The sequence below is a fragment of the Gracilinanus agilis genome, chromosome 5 (genome assembly GCF_016433145.1).
Source record: "Gracilinanus agilis isolate LMUSP501 chromosome 5, AgileGrace, whole genome shotgun sequence".
In the NCBI taxonomy this organism is placed as follows: domain Eukaryota; kingdom Metazoa; phylum Chordata; class Mammalia; order Didelphimorphia; family Didelphidae; genus Gracilinanus; species Gracilinanus agilis.
Genome location: NC_058134.1, coordinates 38,874,198 through 38,899,680, shown reverse-complemented (window position 1 = coordinate 38,899,680; position 25,483 = coordinate 38,874,198). Strand labels below are relative to the sequence as shown.

Below are 25,483 nucleotides of genomic sequence, written 5' to 3'. Positions count from 1 at the left end.
TTAATGGGAGCTGATATAGCTACCAAGAAATAGAATACAATTCAATAAGCCTTTATAATCTGTCCTTGTTGCTAGGAATATAAAGACAAAAATAGAAACCATCCCTGTCTTCAAGGAGTTTATATTGCTTTGGCCTAGAAATATGTACGCAGGAAAATGAATCCAAATTAATATACGAAGTAAAGACAAAGCAATTTTAGTGTGTGAGTTTTGAGGGGACTATTAAACAATTGTAAAGATCAAGAAAAGTCTGACTACATTAAATAATGAACAAAAAATCTTGAGTGAATGTTAATCTCCTTAGTGAATACTTTAATTTCAAGCCTGATTCAAAGGAGTTGAGAGTTAAATCAGAAATTAAGGCTGTGTGGAAGGGCTGCAGTATTCCTCTCATTGCTAGCACTCCTAAGGCTACTGGGGCTCTACTGAGCAGCTTCACTTTGATCTGTAATGCTTGTGTATGAGGTTTTCCTTCCCTAGTACATACACTGATTTAATACAATCCCTCATTTGGAGAAGGCTTTCCTGTCTAGGAAAAAGAGGTAGAGCAATCATGTGGCAAGATGGAGAGGAATAACTGGTGAACAATCAATGTGCTCCCTATGTATCCAGAGGAAGGTTTCCAGGGATGGGATATCATTTGTATCATTAGAGGAGGTGTCCATAGAAGTAGTGTAAATGTGAAATCTTTGTCCAAGAACCAGAGATGATACACTAGGACTGAAGTACAATGATATTTTCACTATAAGTGAAATGGCAGAAGAACATTCACTATGTCATCTTACATTGGTATAGCACTTTAAAATTTTCAAAAGTACTTTAACAAACATTATTTTATTTGCTCAACACCCTAAGCAAGTAGGGCTCTCCTTAATATTTTTTTGAAGATAAAAAAATTGAAACTCGAAGTAGATTTGCCAACAAACGACAAACAAACAAAACAAAAAACACACACAACAAGATCTTGGACTAAAACCTAGGTCATGAGTTCTGGATCATTTTCTTTATGTTGTCAGCCAGTCAGCCAGTTAACGGCCAAGTATGTACTAGGAACTATGCTAAGTGCTGGGAATGCAAATTAAGCTTCCTTCAAAATAAATTAAGCAAACAGAGAGAAAAAGAGGATTGTTGTTTAAGAAGGACTGACTTGCTAACCAAAAAAAATGGTAAACAAAAAGGGTGTCCATCTGTTGGAGAAAGGCTTTTTAAAAATCTGACATGAAATAAAGAATGGAAAATTACTCTGCAATGTTAAATGTCAGATATAAAGAATTCAGGGAAATTTGGGATGCCTTATGCAAACTGATACAGTGGGGAAAAAAAGAACCAAGGATTATAAATTAAACATTAAGAAGCGCCAGAAAAAATATAGTTAATTCATCTTGATTACAGAGGGGAAATTCTGAAACATACTTTCCCTCATCTAATAAAGAGGTGGGGGATTATGCTACTTTAAACATTGCCAGCTATGGTTAGTCTTACATGACTGATTTATAAAATTACATGGGAAGGTTCTATGGAGATGGTAATATTGGGAAATAACCATTTCCCAATAATGTATAAAAAGACAACCACGAAACCTCAAAAAATTAAGTTAAAAAATAACTAAATGAGTTCATTCTAGCATTCTAGAGCCAGAAGAAACCCCAGAAATCACTGGGTCCAATTCCTTCATTTTAAGGTGACTGATTTTAAAAAATCTATTTGACTGTCACTTACAAAATAATTATCTTGAGAAACTACTGAATCAATAGTGATGATGTTTCATTGTTCAAAATATTTTTCAAACTTCTCTATTGGAATAGCTGTTAAGAGGCCATAGCACTTTTATTCTCAATGATTGCAAAATCTTCTCCTTTGGGGGAACGGGGTTTGATTTAAAGTACAATTCAGAAGGATGAATAAGATGGATGACTAAAATAATACTGTTGAGGAGTAGAAAAATATGCAGGTATAGGTATAAAGAAATGACCCAAGATGTCATTTTCTTACATGCCTTTCGAAATGGCTTGGAAAAAGAATTTCAAGTCATGCCAATATTTTAGGCAGCAGAATCATCAAAACAATTCTCTGCACGTACATGTGCTGGCAGGTCTGGATACCTTTTCCTCAGGGTTCTTTTTTGTGCATGCCATTGGTTTCTCAAAGGCTCTGAGAATGAAATTGTAAAGTTTGGGACATCCTATCTAGAAAGCTTTCAGTACAAACAAGGTGACAGACTGTAATATGAGGACTAGCAGACTGTGCAGAGGGTAATCAGACAGTTGTTGATTAAAAAAAACCCAACAACATATCAAACTTGGAATACCATTTAATAAGAAGGGAGGAGATTATGATATATCAAAAGAGAACTCAGATTACTCAGTACTTCCCAATTACAGTTTAGGGCAACCCATTCTCCCTTCCTTATGCTATTCATGTACCTCATCACAAGGTGGGAAACCAACCAAACTCAGAAAAGCCAGATTTCTTATATAGATTTCAGAGGGAGGGAAGAAATGCGAATTTAATATAGAAATAACCCTAAGAAAGAAACAATTATGCTACCCTTAAGAAAGGCTCACCTAGTTATCCAAGCTCACAACCCAGGTGGCATCCTTATAAGACTCCTCACTCTCTCTCATCCCTATATTTAGTCAGTTGTTAAGTTCTATTTCCATTTTAGCACCATCTCTCTCCTATGCCCACTCTCTCCTCTGACACTGTCACCACTCTGGGGCAGATCCTTATTAGCTTATATCTCTGACCAGTGGCTCCCAAACTTTTTTGGCCTACCGCCCCATTTCCAGAAAAAATATTACTTAGCGCCCCCTGACACATACTATCACTGCCCCCCAAAATGCACTTGTGATGATCACCTCACCCTGGATCGCTGCAGCTCCCACCAGGGGGAGGTGGTGCCCACTTTGGGAATCGCTGATCTAGACCACTGCCAATAGCCATAGTCTCCTTGTTCTAGTTCATTTTTGTCTTAGCTGTCAAAGTGATTTTCCTAAAGTGCAAACTTCCTCATGCCATCCTCCTGACTCAATAAACGCTAAGGTCTTCCTTTTATCTCTAGAATAAAATTTAAAATCATCTGTTGGGCATTCCAAACCCTTTATAACACTTTCCTCCTGCCAGTCTTCTGGTCTTCTCATTCTTCTCCCGACTCTCATATATTCTGTGAGCTAGTGACATTGGCTTTTCTGCTGTTCCTCAAACATATTACTCTATCACCTAACAATGAACATTTTCACTGGCATGTAATGCCCTCCTCTCCTAGCTTCCTTTAAATTCTAGAAAAAAACCTTACCTTCTACAGGGGCCCTTTCCTGACCCACCCTTTAATTATAGCATCTTCCTCTGTTGATGATCTCTGATTTATCTCATAGATAGCTTATTTACACGTCACTGTTTGCATGTTGTCTTCATCATTAGATTGTGAACTCTTTAAGAGTAGGGATTGTCTTGCTTCCCCCCCCCCCCCACATTCCTAGCACTTAACAGAGTTCCTCACACATAGTTGGTACTTAATAAATATTTACTGACTGATTCCTCATTTTTTCTCTGAACCTTTTAGAATTGATTCTCCCCAGAAACTAAGGTATATGTCTAACTGTATCTGACTTTTCCCTCTCCTCTATAATAAAACTATAAGGTGAAATGGTGGCACCCCTAACAATATTACTCTCATTTCATGCCTAGTACTCGCTCACCTTGGTAAAATAGGAGTTTGGCTGGGCTACAGAAAAGGGTTTGTGCAGCTGGGGTGTTTGGGGTATTGATGGATGGTAAATGGCAGAGGGAACCCAAATTCTGGGGCTGAGCAGGCAAAATCATGATTTAAAAACAAATATTTGCAAAACTAATTATTTTTCCCATTTGTCATAGAGAAACGCAATACAAATCTATATCTATTAAAGAAATAAAGATCAGTCAGTGTGTATTAAATAAGCATTGGGGATACAAAGACAGACACCATTAAAACTCTATTCTACAAAAAGATTGAACTTTGACATCACCAGTGTCAAACTTACTTGCCGTCTGTATCTGAGGTGGCTGCATAGTGCAGGGGTGTACAGCCTCTCTCGTCCAGATCATTCACACTGGCTCCTGACCCCACGAGAGCAAACAGGCACTGGTAATTACAGTTGGCTGCAGCATAGTGGAGTGGTGTTCTTTGGTGTTCATTTTGATAAAGAAGAGAAATAAAACACCAGTAAATGACTTCAGAAATAAAGGCAGGTTTTACTAAATCTTGACTGTTTATAGAAACATATTAAGCTAATGTTATGTAAGTTAATCTCCACCCCACCAAAGGTTGATGTCAGGTTAGTTGGAAGATCAGAAGCAAAGAATTGGGTTGCAAGAAAAAGAGAAAAGGAAGGATGATCCTGTTATAAATGCAAAAAGCTCAAAGGAAATACAATTTACACTGGTCTTAGAAGCTCACTGAGTGAACAGAGGACTTAACTCCAGCAGAGAAACCTATGAGTCTAGTAGCATCTAACTTTTCCTGGCTGAACAGAATGAAAAAAAAAAAAAATGGAAAGAACTTGGGGAATATCAAACTGATTTTTTAAAACAAAAAAATGGCTATGACGACTTAATTCAAAAAACCTGCAATTTTTTTTAATGTCAAAAGAATACCTTTGGCCAATTATACCTCACTGTAATATTTGTAGAATGCTCTTAGAGAATCACAATTGCATAAACATCAGGAACAAGAAGAATCAAATGAAATACAAAGGTTACAAACAGTAAGGAAGTATTTTTCATGGAATCATGTTCTTTTCAAATCTATGTATGTTGATTCAACAGGCTTCACTTCCCTTTACCATAAAAGAGTTTCAAAAAAGTCAGTTTCAATTAACTAGACAATTCCAGGCTGGCATTTCTGAATAGAGGTCAGTTGACCTCTATAACCTTTCAGGAGCTATGTGCTCAGGGAATATAGACTAATTTTAATTTTAATCACATTAAGAGATAATTAAGAAGATAAATCCACTACAAAAACATTATGTAATATACATGAAAATTTTTTCCATTAGCACTCACAATTAAGAGCTCTTTATAATGCATCCCAAAATAATTAGGAAGTCAAAGATTTTTAACTCTTTGCTTTCCCTCATAAAATGATAGCTATTATTCTTTTATTATTTGTTTCCGTAATATAGAAACACCATCATATTCTTTTATACATATCCACAGAGAACTCCCTACAGAAAGCATAGATCCTATATGGAGTACATATAGAAATGGTACAAGCAGTGGTCACTACTGGGTGGGATACCCTGCTATTTTATGGCCTTCCTTTCTCACCTAATATACAACAGACAAGGGATGTTAAATTAAAAAAAAAAAAATTCCCCACTATTGCCTTTATAGAGTCAGAATTATCTGCCTGAATTTTAAAGAAAAGCATTTGTTATGGTGATAGAGAAAGCATTCTAGTACCTGAGTACCTTGGGGTTTCTGGGAAGAAAATGATAGGACTTTCACAAATAAGGACAATCTGGACTCTGATGAAGTGGTGACCCTTCAACTAGTCAAGGCCAGTCCTATTGTGCCCTTGAAGGCATGCCTTCTTTCCATATCTTCTCCATGAACTTTGACAGCTCTCTTCAGTCCTATTCTCAATATCTTCTCACATCACAGCTCTTTGCCAAGCTGTTGACAAACAAGTTGTCCTTCCTTTCTCTTAAAACACTTTCCCTTGATGCTACATCCTCCCAAAATGACCACTCTTATCTATTGGCTTCTTCTTTGCAGGCAAAGACCTAGGAGAACCTGTCCACTCTCACTGCCTCCACTTTCTCATCCTCTTACTTCTTAATCCCATACAATCTGGTTTCTAACCCAAACAAGTGAACCTGCTCTCTTCAAGATTACTAAGATCTGGGGGCAGCCGGGTAGCTCAGTGGATTGAGAGCCAGGCCTAGGGACGGGAGGTCCTGGGTTCAAATCTAGCCTCAGACACTTCCCAGCTGTGTGACCCTGGGCAAGTCACTTGATCCCTATTGCCTACCCTTACCACTCTTCTGCCTTGGAGCCAATACACAGTATTGACTCCAAGATGGAAGGTAAGAGTTTTAAAAAAAAAGATTACTAAGATCTTTTAATAGCTAAATGCAATACTCTTTTCCATTCAGGTCTCTGTAGTTTCTGACACTGTTGAATCTCCTTTTAGATAGTCTCTTCTGCCTAATTTCTTCCTTTTTTTAAATTTAAAATCCTTACTTTCTGTCTTAGAACCAATATTAAGTATTGGTTCCAAGGCAGAGAATTCACCAGAGTTCATTACTAGAAAGCCAGGCTGTCTCCCCCTCTCTATGCCATTACATGGCCAGGCTGCTTCTCTCCCCCTCTCTATGAGCACCTGAGGACATTTCTCACATGACCCGCCCCTCTAAAAGGTTCACCATCACTGGTCTAAGGCATCATCTGAACACAGGACCTCCTCTCTCCAGCCTGACTCTTTCCATTGAGCCACCTAGCTGCCCCCTTGCCTAATTTTTTCTAATCATGTTCTCTCCTGGTTTTCCTGCTTGTCACTTGTCCATCTGTCCTTCTCATTCTCCTTTTGCTGAACCATCAATTATGTTCCATCCCACAAGCAATAGTGTATCTCAGGGAGGTGTCCTCTAACATTTTAATACTCTTTCTTCATGGTCTCACTAGCTACCAAAAGTACAACTGTAACTAAAATGCAGATGATTCTGAAAGACTTATAATTTCAGTCCTTATCTGCTATTCCAGTGTCTATACTTTCAATTGTCAGCTGCCCATTTTCACTTGAATGCCAAAGAGGCATTTCAAAATCAACATGTCCAATGAAATTAATTCTATTTTCCTTAAAACCTAACCTTTATTTGAACATCTCTATTTCTATTGAGGGCACTTCCATCCTTTCAAGTCACCCTGATTTCCATTCTGGGAGTCATTCATTTACTTGTTCAATCAATCAAATATTTATTAAGCTTCTACTAGGTACCAGTTATAATGCTAAGTGCTGGGGATCCAAGTATAAACAATTAGTATTTTAAATAAATACAAAGTAGTGTAGGAGAGAAGGTACTAACAGTTGGAGATAATTAAGGTAGGGTTCATATAGAAGGTGGTGTTTAAGCTACACCCTATAGGAAGGTGGCAATTCGCTGGGCCATTACATGTGGGATAATGGAAAGTTAGGAGTTCCAAGATAATGAAAACCTACTGCCTTTAAGATGTTTCTGAATGGGAACATCTTGGTGGCTCAGTGAATTGAGAGCCAAGACTAGAGACAGGAGGTCCTAGGGTTAATTTGGCCTCAGACATGTCCTAGCTGTACAATTCTGAGCAAATCACTTAACCTCATTGCATAGTTCTTATGGCTCTTCTGCCTTAGAACCAATACATAGAATTAATTGTAAGATGCAAGGTAAGAGTTTTTGTTTTTGTTTTTTTTAAATAATGTTTCTGGAATATCAAGTCTTAAATTTTCAATAGGAACATGGTGATGCAAAACTTAAACTAAAGGGAGAGAATAACATACACATACATGCACACACACATGTATATCTATGAGTCTTCTATGTATAAAGACAACAAATAAACCTGTTTGAGATGAAGAGTTTACTGAGAGAAGAATTAGAGAAAGAAGAAAAGGTAGGCCAGAACAAAATTTTGGGTACAAAGACACAAATGAGACTGGTGGGTGGGAGTGAAGGGGTTGGTTGATATGGAAGATTAACTAACAAAGGAGGCAGAGAAGGAGGGGCTCAGACAGGTAAAAGAACTCCAGGAAAGTAGTGTGAGGAAAACCTGAAGAGGGGACTATCTAAGGAAGAGAGGTTGGCCAAAAATGTTGAATGTAACAGAGGTCTGGAAGGATAAGGACTGAGAAAAGAGCACAAGTCATCATCCTTGCCTATTTATTTCCCCTTGTTGCTGTAAGCTGTAAAGTCTTGTAAAATCTACCTTTATGATACCTTCATCATTTAAGCCTTATCCCCTCCCACTAGACTATTATAATAACAGCATTCTAATTGGTCTCTTTCCTTCCAGTTTTTCCTCTCCCCAAATTATCTTCCACATGGCTGCCAAAATAATCAACTAAAAGCCTACGTTTTACCATGTTACTTCATTGTTCAAGCTCCCTATTGTCTCTAGGATAAACTAGGGATGCCTGGGTGATTATCATTTAAAATCTCTGACTATAGCATATTTTAACAGACTTATCTGATGTAATTTGTTCTCTTTACACACTCTTTGTTCTAAACAAACTGTCCTATTTGCAGTTTACCCCCTAGACCAGAGACCATGTTCCAGGCTGGTAATTTTCTCATCACTTTAGCTCAATTGATTCAGGGGTCAGATAAGACACTAATTTCCTCCAAAAGACCCTCCTGGCTTTTGGTACTCCCTTGTCCTGAACTACTTTGTTCTAGATATGAAGTAGAATGCAATTCCCTTTCCCTGAGAGATGAACATTTTGTTTTTGTCTTTGAACACTCCAAATCTTGCCCTGGATACAGTTAGTGCTAATGAACACGTTTCACTGAATTAGCCATACATGACAATGAATGGTTAGGATGAATATGTCTTTTAAATGTAATGGACTCTAAATGAATCACTCACTGACATATTGCCTAGACAAACATTGCTCACTCATTTAGGTACTATTAGCATTAGAGATAGTCTTTTCTCGTTTCCATAAATGTTCCATAAATGACATAAAGAGTATATATTGAATAAAAGGAAAAGCAAGGAAGTCATAGAATTAAAATGGATATTACATCCTACCTCCCAAATTTGTCCTTTTTGTTGAAGTCGGAGCCAGTATTCAGTAGAAGATTTAGGCATTCCAAATTCCTAGTAATGTCAAAATAAGGTTAATTAAATGTTTTATAATGGATTCTTTTTTGAAAATAACAATAACAGGTTACTGTTAACACTTATTTTCAAATTGAATTTAATTAAACAACAATACTTTTCATAGATATGAAACATGATTAACTGATGGCAGAAAAAGAAATATGTTTTAAAAGAATTACTTCTTGGAACACAACATGTAATGGGGCATGTTAATGAAGGAAAAACTTGCACTATCTAAACTTCTAAAGTTACATGTTATAACAAATGTAATGAATAACTTTTAATAACAAGAAATTTAAATATCAACATGTTATATTTAAAAATACTTATCCTCTTACTCTACATGTCTTACACATAAAAATTATGTTATAGTTGCAGAATTTACAATGATTTTTAAAGCATTAAAATACACATTAAATTGAGTTCTTTTATAACACATCAATTAAAAATTATTATGAAATCTGAGTTTAGGATTAAGGCTCTTGCAAAACCACTTTTTGACAAATTACTGAGGTAACTTAATAGAGCTTGTCTTTTAAGCCATTATATCACTTCTTGAATACCAGGAGTAGCAATGTTTTCCTCATTGCAAGCACAAAGAGCACAGGTACAGGGAGGTCTTGGGGGAATAACCGCACTTAATGGTTCTGTTTGGCTAGAGAACAGGGAGAAACTCCTATGTAGGGGAACAGTGGCTAGACAAGGTAAGTTGAACCAGAGCTTAAGATTTAAGAGGCCCTCAAATACTAGGCTAGAAAATCTGAACCCAGTGTAGTCGTAGGCTTTAGGGAGGGTTTGATCAGAGAAAAGTGACATCATTAGAGCTGTACTTCAAAAAGACCAGACTGGCTGCAGTGTATGGTAAGTGGATCAAAGAAAAAGAACTTAAATGTGGGCACTACTTAGGAAAGATAGAAGCACATCATGGAATAAACACCAAAACAACATAGTGATTTGACTAGGGGAATACATCATCATATCAAAGAGAAGAATGGAAAAAAGGGATAATACTAATACTTCTAACTGAAACCAAAAAAAAGGAGACATTGATTTGGTAAGGAAACCATTCAGTTTGGGAAGTAGCAGAATGCACTAAGGAGTTAAATCAGTGATAGAGAGAATAAATTCAATTCAATGAATTTAAAGGAAAAGATATCTATGAATTTATTATGCATATGTATAGCAATACATTTATACAACTACATATTAATACATGTATAGTCCATACAGACTAAGAAATAGGTTTCATTTTATTATACAGACTTCATTACTGTCTTCTCTCTCCTTAAAGAGAAATAAACTTAATGGCAATTCATGTGGGTACCAATGATATTACCAAAAGAAACCAAGAGAGCATTGCTAAAAGTCATAAAGTCTTTGTTAGGTGTCTGCAATAATTGCTAGATCTCTGGTCTAGCTAATTTCTCTAATCTGCAATCCATCCTTCACAGAGATACCACATTCCTGTTCCTCAAGCCTAAGTGATCACATCTGGACTCTGTTCTTGTATCTTAAAGCTGGGTTCAAGGAGTGCCTACCAGAGAAGGCTTTTACTGTTCCTCCCAGCTTTTATTTCCTGCAGTTACTTGGTATTTATTCATTTCTCCAATAGGACACAAGCTCCTTGAGGAAAGATCATCATTTCTGTCTTTGCAGGAGTACTCCCTAATCCAGGTCCTGAAACATGGTAGTCACTTAATTGCTTGTATCACTCTTAAAGAAACAGCTCAACTCTTTTTGGCTTCTGTGTTCTATAAGAACAATAATTTTTGAACTGGAAAAGAGAACAAAAATGGCTAACAGCAAAGTGAAAACCAAAAAGTAAAAGATCATAAAAGAAAGGATAAAGAATTTCAAGCCCAGGGAATGGAAAAAGCAGACAGATCTGACCGAAGGCCCAGTGTTCAGGCCAGGCCATTAGGAGTCTGAGCTTATCACACCCCACCTGAAGGAAGAATTTGGAGCTGTTACAATGTCCAAAGGACAATGAGATGATTGTGAAAAGGCCCTGAGATCAGGTTATAAGAGAATGGGTTGGAGGAATTACAGGTGTAGAGTCTGAGGAAGTTAGGACTTGAAGTTGTCTTCAATTATCACAAGGACTATCAAGAGGAAGTCACCTTCTGCAGGACTCAAGAGGCTAGAATTAAGATGGAAGCTGTTAAGAGGCAAATTGAGGTTTGCCGTAAGAAACAACTTCCTAGCCAAGAGAGCTGTCAGAAGTAGAATGGACTCATAAGAGAAAGCTGGCAAGTTTGCCCTGTTTGAAAGTTTTCAAGTACAAGACAACAGATGATTTATGAACTGGAACAGGGAAGCTTCTTGTTCTGGTACAGCTTGGACTCAATAGCCTGTGGAGTTTATTCTCTCCCAGATTCTGTGAACCATAAATAGAATGGTCCATTGGCATGCTTTTACTTTTTTTAATAGAACATACACAAATATGGGAATCAACTATCATCTAGATCAGTGATGGGCAAACTATTCCCCTCGGGCTAGATCCAGACCATAGTTTGCCCATCACTGCCTTAAGCAATTCCCAAATCACTACGCCCCCACATCCAGATGTAGTGATTAGGGAATTGCTTAAGGCAGATGGGCAAACTACTGCCTGGATATGGCCCGCAGGGAATATTTTGCCCATCACTGATCTAGATGATAATGCTTCCACTTACTAAGCATTCTTTTCAAAAAAATATTACATATTTTCCTGGATCCATTTTTTCTACATATTTTGTTTTCCTAGGGTCATATACTTAGGCTTGGAAGGATCTTTAAAGATCATACAAGTCATGATTAATTTTTAAAAGTTAAGAAAACAAGGACAAAAGAGGCAAAGTGAATTGCCCCAAAGCTGTTGACTATAAATCCACTGCTTATTTCTCTGTGCTACATTGCCTCCTGCTTTGGTTTTCAGAGTACCCTGATTATTAATTTAACCTTTTAATATTTGAATCTTTAGCCTCTCTACTGAAAAAGCAGAAAGGAATAGGGACCAGAGACAATAAGCCCAAGCACATTCTCCCTCAATGACTTACTTTTCCTATTCAATTCTAGAAACTTCTTGTTTCTTGTGTCATAATTACTGACAATTAATAAAACTGATGGGAAAAAAACTGCCATCTTTAAGATATATTAAAATCATGAAACATACCCCCCAGCTGCAGCAGCATGAAGACAGGTCCTGCCAAAATCATCTGGAGTATCTATGTCAAATCCTACAAATATAACTAAATCTTTAGTGACATAAGGCATAAACCATAAACCAAAGTTCTATTAAAATAGTCCATGGAGTTTTCATGCAAAAATATCATACACAACATATTAGTGATAGTTATAAGCAATAAATTTAGTATTTGTGAATATATAAAACCTTAGTGAGGTACAACATTGGAAAGAGCTTTACATTTGTGATGATCTGTTGTAACTTTTATTTGAAATTTGACACAAGTCCTAGAAACATCTGTAATTTTTTCCCTAGATGTTTTACTTTACCTCTAGTTCCTACGGGAAGAAAATGTAAATATAATGCAAACAATCCTTACACGCTTCTTCTATATCATGATTGTTATTACTAGTAAAAAAGCAAGAATTTAATTGGCATAAGAAATTAAGCTACCTTCAATATTTATTGAGAAATATCAATAAATCAAGATATCAAAGTAAGAAAAAAATACCTAGCCAATATCTAATCTACTACATTAATTTCTAATTTACTCAAAGACTTTCCCAGGGCTTTTTAAAAATCTAATCAGCATCCTGGACCACATAGCATTCTGGTATGACTATCTGACTCCAAGACTGATGTTAGGGGTAAATATAGGTCTTTTGGCTGACCTAATTTGGGACTTTCTACTGATTTCTTGCTCTAATTAACAGCATAACTTCTCCTTGAAAATGGGAGGCTGTCCTACCTCTATCCATGTGTTTGATGAATACTACACCAGGTAGGAAATAAGTTCTTGACCTTTTTGTGGTATAGACTCCCTCAGCAGTCTCTAGGAATACTCAGAATATTGTTTGTTGTCCACATTCATAACTGAAGGAAATGTTAAACTTCAATCGTTAAATAGAGTTGTTCTTCTAGTTTGCATTTTTGTATCTGTTTTTAAGTTGTGAAATAGAAGAACCAATAGTTATCTCTTTCCATAGAGATTAGTGAAAACAAAAATGGAGTTTTTTTCTTCCTCAACTAAGTTTGCAGTCTCCTTCCAAAACCTATATAGAAAATCCTGGGTGTCTCTGGATCCCAGGCTAAGAACTTTTGATTGTAGAAATAAGTCATACCCTTCTCTCAGCAGATAATATAGTTTATTAGAATGTGAGTTTAACTACATATTCAAAGACAACAAATATAACAATGGGGAAAAGGATTTATGACATAAATAATCCAAACATTTCTTCTTAGCTTCATTTTCTTTTCAAAGACAATTAATTTGGATGAATAAATGCATCCAGCAACACTGTTAGATCAAAGACTTGTGGAAAATTATATTTTTTTTCTCCTTTAAAAAAAAGGCCACTTTAAAGATCAAAACTTCAAAATTGTGGTGGGAAATAGTTGGCTACAAACAGAACAAACAGCCATCCTATTTAAGTGATAAGAAGTTTTGTCAGACAAAAGATATCAAGATTCATGATTTACTTACCTGAAGAAAGAAGTTTCCTACAACAATCTGAAAAACCACTTAATGCTGCCAAATGGAGAGGGAACATTCCATGTATGCCCCGCCTAAAGCAGATATTATGATATACCAATTACAATAAGTAATATATATGCATTCCATTTTTTAAACTAATAAAATGTTGGGGTTAGTAGGATTAAAAACCTTAATACTAAAAAATAAACAATACTCAGAATCAATAAAACTAAAATTTTCATAGGTCTTTCAATTTTGTTTAATTAAAAGCAGTTAAAAAAGGTAATTTGTCTTTATTGACCTTTATTCCTTTCCAGATTAAAAATGAAAAGATGTTATAATCACAAGGTTAATTAATGACCACAAAGCTACATAAATTCATGTTTGGAAAAAAACAAGAAACAAGGCTTTCATAAAATATAAGAATTAATGTGATTTTATTTTCTCATATTCTCAAATTAAATGACAAGACACTGTGAATGGAATTAGCTCACCCTTATACATTTGTGTAGACTCTAGCCACCAGGAATAGTGTCACCTCATCCAATTTAGAATTAAGTGGGGAGGGGAAGGTCTGTTACCCACACGTGATAGTAAGTAACAAATCAAAAACAAGGGACTGCCCTTTGGGCAGTCCAAAACAGTGTTGAGGCTGCCATTTGTCCACTTGAAACCGAAGGTGGATGCAGGAAGTGCTGAAAGATGCTATCTTTTAAATATGATGGTAACTCCCTGTGGAGGTTGTTGGCACTTTGAACTTGGTGTTGAAGGATCTCTGGTGAGACCTCAGACGGCTTCCCTTTGAATTGTCACAGGGGTAAGTCAGGCTGACTCTCTCTCTCTTCCCTTGGCGTTTCTGGAGGCTCTCCCCTCAGGGAGGCCTCTCTTCTTGGAGGAGGCCTTGTGGCTAGAAGCCTTGTTTAATTAACCTCTGTGCCCCTCTGCTGGGGCCTCTGAATTCCACCTGGTTCAGGCCTCGGGTCCTGGCCAGAGTTTCTCTCTCTCATTTTCCCTACCTTCAACCTTCCTAATTGTAAATAAACCACCATAAAAGTCATCCTGACTTGGGTCTCTTTTATTTTGAAATCGCGTTAATCGATTTCTGGCGACCAAACCTTAAATATCTAGTCTCTCCTCTTAGAACACTATTTAAAATCATTTTATGAACATAGAAGAAAGAATTCAGATGAACAGACAGATAATCAGGCAACCATCTCTTTCCTCAAGTCCCATAACATAACTTTTCCTCAAATAATCAAGTAATATTGGAATGATTTATTTCATTTCATTTTGTACCACATAATCAGTCACTATCGAATGTGACAACAGTGACTTACTTTGCTGTGTCAGCACCACTTGTAATGAGAGTGTTGATAAGTAGCTCATGGCCATATCGAGCTGCTATGTGTAAAGGAGTATTTCCATTCTTATCTTTACAGTCTATTTCTGCTCCTATAATAAAACACATCTAAGTCAGATCCATATGGCTACATACCAGGCTATATTAGATAGGAAAGAACAATTTATAGTTCTCTCTCAAGTCCTTCTAATTCACAATTTATACTGATATTCAAGCATAAACTAAGACAGCAATTCTTTCCCCCAAATGTAAACAAATTCATTCTTATTAAAATTATTTCAGTAAAGATGTTATTTGGATTTTAATTCTTGGAAAATGGCTAAAGATCAAGCCAATTTAACTCAATTCAAATATTTATTAAGTGCTATATTCCTGTCACTCAAAAAGGATAATCATGATTTTCTTAAAATAATCTACATGATATTTTAAATTAATATGTTACAGGGGGCAGCTGGGTGGCTCAGTGGATTGAGAGGCCTAGAGACGGGATGTTCTGGGTTCAAATCCAGCCTCAGACACTTCCCAGCTGTGTGACCCTGGGCAGGTCACTTGACCCCCATTGCCTACCCTTACCACTCTTCCACCGAGGAGCCAATACACAGAAGTTAAGGGTTTAATAAAAAAAAAAAAAACCAGAATGTAAATTAATATATTACAACTAGTAAATGTGAACTAGATAGCCATCAATATATACAATAATAAAATAATTTCTAAGTAATGACAAAGAAATAAATGTCTATTACTCATTAACAAAAACAAAGAAATTAACTTGCAAAAGTGACTGTCAATATTTAAGACTGCTTCTTTTTCTATATCTTGGTAAGAAAAACATAAGAAAAACAACTAAAAACTAATAAAAAAACAATAAAAGATACACGAAAGAGAACATTCTTAATGCTTACTGAGATTTGAAACCAAACATGGAGATATCTGTTCTGTTCTGGCAATAACTAATAACATGTTAGTGCTTTTCTTTAAAAAAAAAAAAAATATTAGTTTAGGGGGCAGTTGAGTTGGGTGGCTCAGTGGATTGGATTGGGAGCTAGGACTAGAGACAGGAGGTCCTAGGTTCTAATCTGGCCTCAGACACTTCCTAGTCTTGTGACGCTGGGCAAGTCACTTGACCTCTATTGACTTACCACTCTTCTGCCTAAGACCCAATACATAGTATTGATTCTAAGACAAAAGGTAAGGATTTTTATTAAAAAAAAAAAAAAAAAAAGATTAGTTTACAACTACATCTGAAAACAGAAACAAAAATACTTTTTACCACTCTGGATAATGGTTTGTGATCTTGAGAATCTGCCATGGATTGCTGTCATGTGCAATGGTGTCTTCCCATCTTTGCTCTAAAGAAATAGAATGAAAAGGAACAGTTACTCTACTTGTATTGTTACACATGTAATGAGCATAAATATATACTAACAATAATCAGATGGCTGGATTTTTTGTGCATAATTATGGTTTGACTCTGAAATACTACGATTTTAAATTAAGATGTTCAAAAGTAATCTGGAAGAAATAAAGAAAAAAGAACAACAATCAAAAGCCTCAATCCAGGTCATTGTTAAGATGACAGATTGGACCAAGTATTGGCTAGAAGTTAGGAATATCCAAGTTTGACTCTAGAGTTTGGAACAGGTTTTACCAACATTAGCTTCTTGACTGCATAGAATCATGGACACTAGCTTGCCAGACCAAAAAAGTGAGAGGATCAGATATGTAGATCTTTTTCCTAGTTGAAGACCCAAGAACCAGAACCTGATATGTTCCAATGGGTTAAAGCACTGCTCTACAAAACCATTCTGTGTTTAAATTTTTAAACAAAATAAAACTACTCTAATAAAGGCTATTTTCAAGCACATTATGTACAAATTTTACCACACCACCTCTTCATATATGCTTAAACACTGAGATCCTAGTTAAGCATAAAATTCATTGCTGAGGTCCTAAGAAAAGAGGAAGTAGCAGAGGTAGATTAAAAAAAAATAAGGAAGTTTTTATATGTAATTCTAGACCTGTGAAATTTGAAAAATGAAAAGAGTTAAATTCCTGAAAGACAATGAAAGATCTTGCTGTCTTTAAATTGCTATATGTAAAAGAAGATGATCAGACCAGAGGCTGGTGGAAAGCATTCAGTTATCAGGTTCATAAAACCATTCTATCATTACTAGACTGTAAATATCTTCAAGGTAGGGGGTTTGGGATTAGGAGAACTGTACAATTTAATTTTTCTATCACCAGAAAACAAGAAAGTGACTAGTAAAAAGTATTCCTAATTTAATATGTTTACTTAACTGAAGCACCAACTTGTATCATGAAAGATTTATTTTTGCAATATATACACATTAAAGAAGATTTAATGTGACATAATTTAGATATAATCAAGGCTTTTAATAAGTTAAATATAATACAACATGGCCTGCAGAAAATGCTCTAAATGAAGGAAAGCTAACTCATCTTTGGGAAATGGAGGAAAAATTCACAGGAGTTAATAATTTTCTGTATGCTAAAAATAATAGCCAAAAGGCTTTTTCCTCCTGTTACACTAGAGAGCCAGAGTGGTTTAGTAGCAGCAAGCTGTCTACTCTAGAGTGACAGAGACAAAAGGCCATACAGAAGCTTCTCTTTCTTTGGGGGACTGTAACTAATCTCCAGGATGGGGACAAAGACTAGACCTTTGGTTTTATTGATCTAGGGAACTCCTGGATGGAGACACTCCCCACCAGCAATTCAAATTAGCACCTTCTCTGCCATTTATACTTTTCAGAGAGTTCCTCAGCACCAAGAAGTTAAGTGACTCGCCCAGGGTACCATGGCTAGCATGTCAGATATGGGGCTTGGACGTCAGTTTTTGTAACTGCCCATTGCACCATGATCCCTGCTGTAAGGGTTGGTGATGCAGAGAATCAAGGGGTGAACCTGGAGTCCAAAAATCCGAGTTCAAATCTGGCCTCAGATGTTTCCTAGCAAATTACTTAGTTGTTGCCTGTCTCCATTACCTCAGCTACAAAATGGGGATAACAACAGTATTCACCTTGCAGGGTTGTGTGAAAATCCAATGAGGTCATATTTAGTAAAGCTCTTAGGCACATGTCTATCACAGAATAGCTGCTTGATAAATGCTTGCTCTTTCCCCTTATATTTTCAGTCTCAATGAGATCCTCAAAATTATTTCATATCTTCCCTTCTTTAGTGGATCCCAGACATCAGAATAAGGAATAGTGATTTAGTATACTGGCAAAAAAGATTTGTTACTAACATTTAATCAAAGTGCTTCCTATATTTTAGGCTTTGTTTTATTTATAAATTCTCAAAATATTTATAATTTCACTTTGTGGTTGTTTTGCTAGCCATAAGATCACGGACTGGCATAGGAAGGAATGCATGATAAATCAATCATGAAGCAATTGGTAAAAATATCTCTGAAAAACTGAAAGCTAATTTCATTTTACTTAGTGGGCAAGATGCTTGAGGTTTTGGTAGCATGTTTCCCCAGAGAAAAACAAAAACCCGGTGTTTTAATTTGATCCCTCCCTCAGTGATCTCTAGATCTTCTCAAATTACAAAAATATTTTTATAACTTATAATTTAATTTATAATTTAATCTATAATCTATAATTCAACTTATTTTTATAAAGTTTGAATAATGCAAAAAAATTAGGAACTATTCTTTATATTTAAAATGCTGATATAAACATTTAAATTGTGAATAGTGACCAACTTTCAAAAACAATTTAAAGGACAGCTTTATAGTTCTTGTTATACCTTCATGTTCACATCTGCCCCATTACCAACCAGGAGTTCCAAACACAGGGCACCATGTGTTGATGCAGCAGCAAAGTGTAATGGAGTAAACCCTTTTTCATTCATCTGATTTACATGAGCACCACAGTCTATGAGTTCATTCACGACAACGTCTTGCCCATTATAGCAGGCTACATGAAGAGGTGTATTTCCATAGGCATTTGGTTCATTCATCTATCAGAAGAAAGGAGAGAGCTGTTGAGCAGGTCTGCAGTACTCCATTCTATACTTGTTATGCTGAGCCCAGAGGAAGGAAGTCTGGGTTCTGATATCAAACTGTCTTGCCATATCTTTTTAAGCCTCAGATCTGGACTAAGGATTTAGGAAACACTGCACTTGGACTCAGAAGACTTGAACTGGAATTCTCTGCCAAGGATACTAGTTATGTGACCTTGGTCAAGTCCTTTAATCCCTCTGTGCCTTAAATTTCCTCTTCTGTAAAATGAATAATTATGCCACTTCCCTTATAAGGTGGTTGTAAAGACCAAAGAAGATAACAAACATAAAGCACTTTGCAAATCTTAAAGCCCTGGACAAAAGCTAGTTACTGTTCTGGACCCCACGGAGTTGTGAATAGATTCAAAAGATATGCTAGAACAAAGCCCTATACATGATGCCCTCAATTGAAGCCAATAATGTTTTGAGGAGGGGGTGATTATTCTGACTTTACAGATGAAGAAATGGTGAAAAAATGGTGAAAAATCATCACATTGCCCAAGTCCTAAAGGGTATAGACAGAACTCACCCCCAGGACACTATCTTTTATGAAAGAAAGGAATGTCATAGACTTGAGGTAAAATACTTCTGAGATAGATAATTTAAACAATTTTTTTTTCTTTAAAAGTAATTGTTATGGGGCATTTAGATGGTCCAATGGATAAAGAATCAAACCTGGAAGCTGGAAGTCCTGAGATCAAATCTGACCTCAGGCACTTCCTGGCTGTGTGACTCTGGCCAAGTCACTTATGTCACCTTCTGCACTGAAACCATGTTGATTCTAAGAAATTGTAAGACAGTATATTAATTCTAAGACAGAAAATAAGGGTTTAAGGGTGGGAAGAGTAATTGTTAATAATAAAGTAACATTTTTATATTTGCTACAGAGCACTAAATAGCACTGATAGAGAACTGAATTTGTTTGACTACATTAATGATGGTTTTAAGGCTTGACTGCAAAATAGAATGATTAGGGAAAGTTTGGGAAAGCACAAAGCAGAATTTCTAAAATTTTTTTAAAAAACAAGAACATATCCAGTGAATCTTACAAGTTTTGCTAAAGACTTCTTAGTGGCATTAAAATAAAAATCATAAATATGTACAAACTAAGTCTTTATGTCTAAAAGCACCACCAATCATACTGTTCTACTAATAATAAGCTAATTCTCAAAACAAACCACTTGTTTAAGAATAACTCACAATTCAAAGATGCAAATTAAAATTCCAGTGTCTCTATAATAATTTACTCTGACAGGGTTATTTTTAGTGATGTTATTTATGAATGTGTAAATGATATCTGTGTATATGTGTATGTGTACTTAAAACTAAAAATACAATGAATGGAAAACAAACCAGTGACATATTTTTTTGATTTGTCCAATTCATGTGAAATAAATGGAATGTAAAAGTTGACATTTTATAAAAAGGCAAAGAATATGTTCTGTAATGAAGACCAAGCTCAAACAACTGAAAGGGTTTCTTTTAGCTCAGTTTCAATAGTTTGGGTGATATTATTTCAATTTTCCTTGTGGTTATTATGTTTTCTTGGCCCTGTTTATTTCACTTCTTAGTATTTCTATTTCTCCTGTCACCTACTCCACTGACTGATATTTAGTAGGTGCCTTAATGCTTGCTGGTTGAATGGCTTTGGTCAACATACTTTTGTTCAAGACAGTTGTATTTTTTTAAAAAAGTCTTTTATTTAGCACTATAAAATTCTCTTGGATTAAGTGAGGAATGTTTGAAAAATAAACATATTTTAATGAATAATTTTCCAAGTATTATGTTATTAGAGTCTTTATGCTTGAATTTGTTGTATTTCCATTAGTGATGAAATACTTTTTGGCAAATTAGTCATACTTTGGTTTTTTTAAAGTAGCCATAAAAAGGGCTTAAAATATGTACTAAATATGCAATATTTTTTCCATTCAATGACAAAATTATACTTAAGTGGATTCATACAATGGTTGTGTCCATATTCAGAGAATATATTTACCCACATAGCAAAAATTTCCCATGATGAATGAACAAAAAATTAACAATCTTAAATGTGTTAAAAGTGACAAATGAAATTAATGGACATTAGTCAATGAAAAATCTACACATGAGGCATAAAATTAATTCAATGTGTTACCTGAAATAATGTTTTATTTCAGAATTCAAAAACATGATTATTTCAATGAAATTTTTGAGAAAACTTATTATTTTGATACTACATCTCTAAAATTGATGAGCACATAAGTTAAAAATCATATGGGTGACTGTTTTCAGTGTACATGTGTTTAGTGCTTTTTCTTTTTCTTCTCTAACTTTCTACTTCTGTGTTTTGCTTGTGCATAGCTATATACTCAGGAAATATAATCAAGTTTGTTACAAATTACATAAGGAAAAAGAGCCAAAGAGGCTCTTTCTTGGGTACAGCACAGAAGCATCAGTGTATAACACTTATCTTGTTTGCTTGAAAAGGTTTTTTGCTTCTTCCAATTCTCAGCTGTATTTTAGATGCCTGAAATTGCTGGATAAGTGAAGTGTTTCTAAGAAGGTATTGGATCAATCATAATAAAACTAACTTTTTCGACAAGCTGTTCAGTAGAAAGATAGAATCTCCTGGACCCTACAGCAGAAACAGAGGTGAAGAACTTATGACTGCATTTAATGGAAAAATTTCTAAGTGAAGGTACTCACCCTAGAAGAATATTTCAGGGTGATCTATAACTCTTAAGTATACTCAAACTTGTGCAGAGTAGCTAAATTGCATAACAGTCCATTAGTTTGTGAGCTTCATGAGGGCTGGGGCTGTCTTTTGCTTCTTTTTGTACCCTCAACCCTCAGCACAGTGCTGGGTGGACAGAAGGTGCTTAATAAATGTTTACTATATTGAACTGAAGCAAATTGAATAATGGCTAATCTCATACTTAAGGACCACATTCAGACAAAAGGAAAGAAGCATTTAAAACATGGTGAAAAGGTCTCTATTTCAGTGACCATTAATACCCAATTTTGTACTATCATTTCTGAAGCTTCCCTATACTTACATCAACACCAAGGTCTAGAAGATACTTTACAACGCTGATCATTCCACTAGACGCAGCAGCATGAAGGGGTGTGTATGACTTCTTATCCTTACATGTGACTTCAGCTCCATGAGCTACAAGCAATTTTACAACTTCAATGTGACCTGAAATTAGTGGGTAAAGATAACAATATAATCTTTTTTACTGCTAGTTTTTTAAAACCATTTAAAAAATGGAATACATTAAGGAAAAAGTCAATAAATATACACATGTTGTATCCTACTAGTCTATTCTTTTTATACACATTTATGCATATATATGTGTGTGTGTGTGTTTGTGTGTGTGTATATATATAAAATCATTTGATATGTATAGCAACAAATCAACAATGCACTAGAATGATACCTGATAAGGAAATTCAGAAAAGGTTAGAGTGAGCTCTTTGTCTGGATCTGGTCAGCACAGGGATATCTACTGACACTAGACAGGATGAGGGCAAGTAAACAACACCCTGTCTGGAGAGTGCCAGTGTCCAGAGAGAGGAAGTGCACCAGAGCAAGTTACAAAGAAAAGGCCACCTCCAGATCCACATGGGGCACTGTGAACGGGTCAAATGCCATCCTGCAGTTTATCACTGTCCACTGCCCAGTTATGGGTCACAGATTCAGAGCAGATCAAGAAAAGAACCTGCAAGTGGGGTAGTTTCTAGATATGGAGATATTGGGCGGTAGCAATAAAGGAGGAAACTTAGAAGCAAGCAGTGCAGTGACTCAGATCCTAGGAGCAGAGTGAAGTCTCAGTTCCAGCTTCTAGCCCCATCTGAAGTCAGTAGAGGAATAACAAGACTAAGCGGGACACTAAAATATGGTCCCTTTTATAAGAGCAGAATTGGTTAAGGGAACCTTTAGAATGCTGAGAAGCTGAACTTGAGTGATACAGACTGACAGTTGAGCTGGAGCAAGGCATTGTGAGAAGGAAGAACAAGTATTTACTGACTCACACAGACACAGTATTATGGCAGACATTTTATTTAAAGGAAGACACTTGGAGAAATATTCCTTGAAATAATTCAAAATATAATTTTCAATATGTGAGGCAACATTGTTGGATTTTTCCCATAGGAAGGCTTTCAGAAAGATTACTTTATTTTCACAAGATTCATGCAGCAAATAAATATTATAAATGCAATAGATTTGCAAATGATTTAGGGCCAGTCAAAACTTTCACGAGTAAAAGATCCCATGAATTCAATGGATGTATGATAAAATTCAGAAATTTGCTTTTTTAAAAACCCAGAAAACTTTTGCAAAGAAATCATAAAGAAAATGTATGAGAGGATTCTTGTTCATGTACATATTGGCCTATATGTCCTCTGGAGTGTCTTTTTTTTTTTTTTAAACCAATTACATGCAATATTTTCACACAAGTTTCCTACTTATCTTCTTTCCTTCCCTTCCACTTTCCCCTCCTGGTGCTGGTAGGCGATTAGATCTGGGTTATATATGTATTATCATGAAAAACATACTTCTATATTGTTCATTTTTATAAGTGAGTAATCTTATAAAACAAAAACCCCAAAACATAAACCTAAATAAATAACTGAAAAATTGTATACTTTCATCTGTATTCTGACTCCATCAGTTCTCTCTCAGAGGTGGATAGCATTCCTTGTCCCAAGACCCTCAGAACTGTCCTGAATTATTGTATTACTAATAATAGCCAAGTCTATCACAGTTGATCATTCCACAGTATTGCTGTTACTGTGTATAACGTTCTCCTGGTTCTGCTTATTTCACTCTGTATCAGTTCATGAAGGTCTTTCCAGCTCTTTCTGAAATCATCCTGTTCATCATTCCTTGCAGCAAATAATATTCCATCACCATCATATACCACAACTTGTTCAGCCATTTCCCAATTGATGATCATTCCTTTAATTTCCAATTCTTTGCACCATAAAAAGAGCAACTATAAATAATTTTGTACAAGTAGGTCCTTTCCTCTTTTAAAAAAATATGTTTAGGATACAGGCTTAATTATTACTAGATCAAAGGGAATGTACTGTTTTTTAGTCCTTTGGTTATAATTCCAAATTGCCCTCTAGAGTAGTTGGATCAGTTCATAGCTCCACCAGCAATGCATCAGTGTCCCAATTTTGCCACATCACCCCCAACATTTATCATTTTTGAGCATTGTTAAGGGATCCTTGATGAAATGTGGGAGAAAAGGAGTGAAGAAAAGTTCAAGTAAGGTGTCTGATAAAAAGTGCCATACTAAATGGCTGGTAGCCTGAGCTTGACATATATAAAACAGTCACCATTTGGATCTGGACAAGGAAAATTACTTCAATTGTATAAGAAGAACTGACTACAGCAAAATAGCCTGCTGGTAGACAGTTGTGTGAGATAAATACATTATGAAAGATCATGGCCAAGAGTTAAGGAGGGTCTGTAAATAAGATTTGGATTTACGAATAGAGAAGTATAGCTGGCTACCCTCTAATCAAATGTGTTGTCATCATTCCAAGGATGTATAATTAGATAGCTAATATTCTTTCCCCTCCTCCTGTGGAAACCGTGTCATTCTTAATTTGCCTCAATGTTCTGAAAGTGAAAGGTGGGAGAGAGCTATGAATTTTTTCCCAATGTGCATAAATAGAAGAGTAGCAAAGCATAGCTCATAGGCACTGAAGTGGCCTACACCATACTGATACCTGATTTTAAAAAATAAATAAAAAAAAAATAACCAAAAAACCCCAGAAGTCCTGAGCAACATGTACTCTGCTATTCTAGGCAAGTACAACTGGAGGCAGCTTACTGCTCCTTCCTTCCTACCTTCCTTTTTCTGTCAACAGCCAAGTCTTGGAGCAAGAAAGATTTTTCACAAATAATTCACACATTATTTAACATAATTTGCTCCTGCCAGGCTTTACTCATTAAAAAAAAATAATAAAAGTACTTCCATTTCATCATTTATCTAGGAAAATTATGCTTAAACAGACACAAATTACATTACATACATATATACATTGTATGTATATATATACACTCATAATGGAAGGCACAATATGTATTCATTTCTTCACCATACAGACTCAAGCAAAGAGCTTTAAAGCTGTCAAAGTACTCTCCATATCTACTGTATAGTAGATTACTATGTTGAAACCAATCTGTTGATCTCAAGTCTTGATCTAAGGATTTAGTTAGTAAAATAAGCAATCGATTATTAAGGAGAAGAAATAGTTAAGTGCCATGGTAAGGTATTGTTGAGAGCCATAGGATGTAGAGAGCCACTGGAGAAACAGGGTCAAAATTAGGGCCTGTTATCCGGATTTCCTACGTGACCAATCCAGGCTGAGGCAGTCTTTGTGTTTGGTCCTGGTCACCTGAGCCCTGAAAAACTCTGGTACCAGCAGGTAGATTAATCCAAAAACAACTTGACCCCTCCAAGAGGCTATTAGGAGTCATTTAGAGAAACAGAGTCTGTAATAGATGTTTTATCTAGGTCCCATTACAAAATCATCGGCAAGTAAAACTGTGTGTATGGTTTTTTCTGCACTGCATGTCAGATGCAGATAGAATGGGCCATCTAAGGTAAAATTCTGAGGCTCC

The 25,483-nt window shown here is 35.8% G+C and overlaps 1 protein-coding gene across 2 annotated transcripts in view; it reads right to left on the bottom strand.

Moving 5' to 3' along the window:
- ANKRD28 (ankyrin repeat domain 28) overlaps positions 1-25,483 on the bottom strand; it is a 114,954-nt gene that overhangs the window by 31,295 nt on the left and 58,176 nt on the right. For both annotated transcript variants that reach the window (XM_044678669.1, XM_044678668.1), the window contains 8 exons: positions 21,897-22,039; positions 18,607-18,819; positions 16,109-16,187; positions 14,816-14,930; positions 13,488-13,570; positions 11,993-12,056; positions 8,767-8,835; positions 4,020-4,160 (listed from right to left, as the gene is read on the bottom strand). In XM_044678669.1, coding sequence (XP_044534604.1) covers positions 4,020-4,160; positions 8,767-8,835; positions 11,993-12,056; positions 13,488-13,570; positions 14,816-14,930; positions 16,109-16,187; positions 18,607-18,819; positions 21,897-22,039 — 907 coding nt within the window. The remainder of the gene's footprint in view (positions 1-4,019; positions 4,161-8,766; positions 8,836-11,992; positions 12,057-13,487; positions 13,571-14,815; positions 14,931-16,108; positions 16,188-18,606; positions 18,820-21,896; positions 22,040-25,483) is intronic.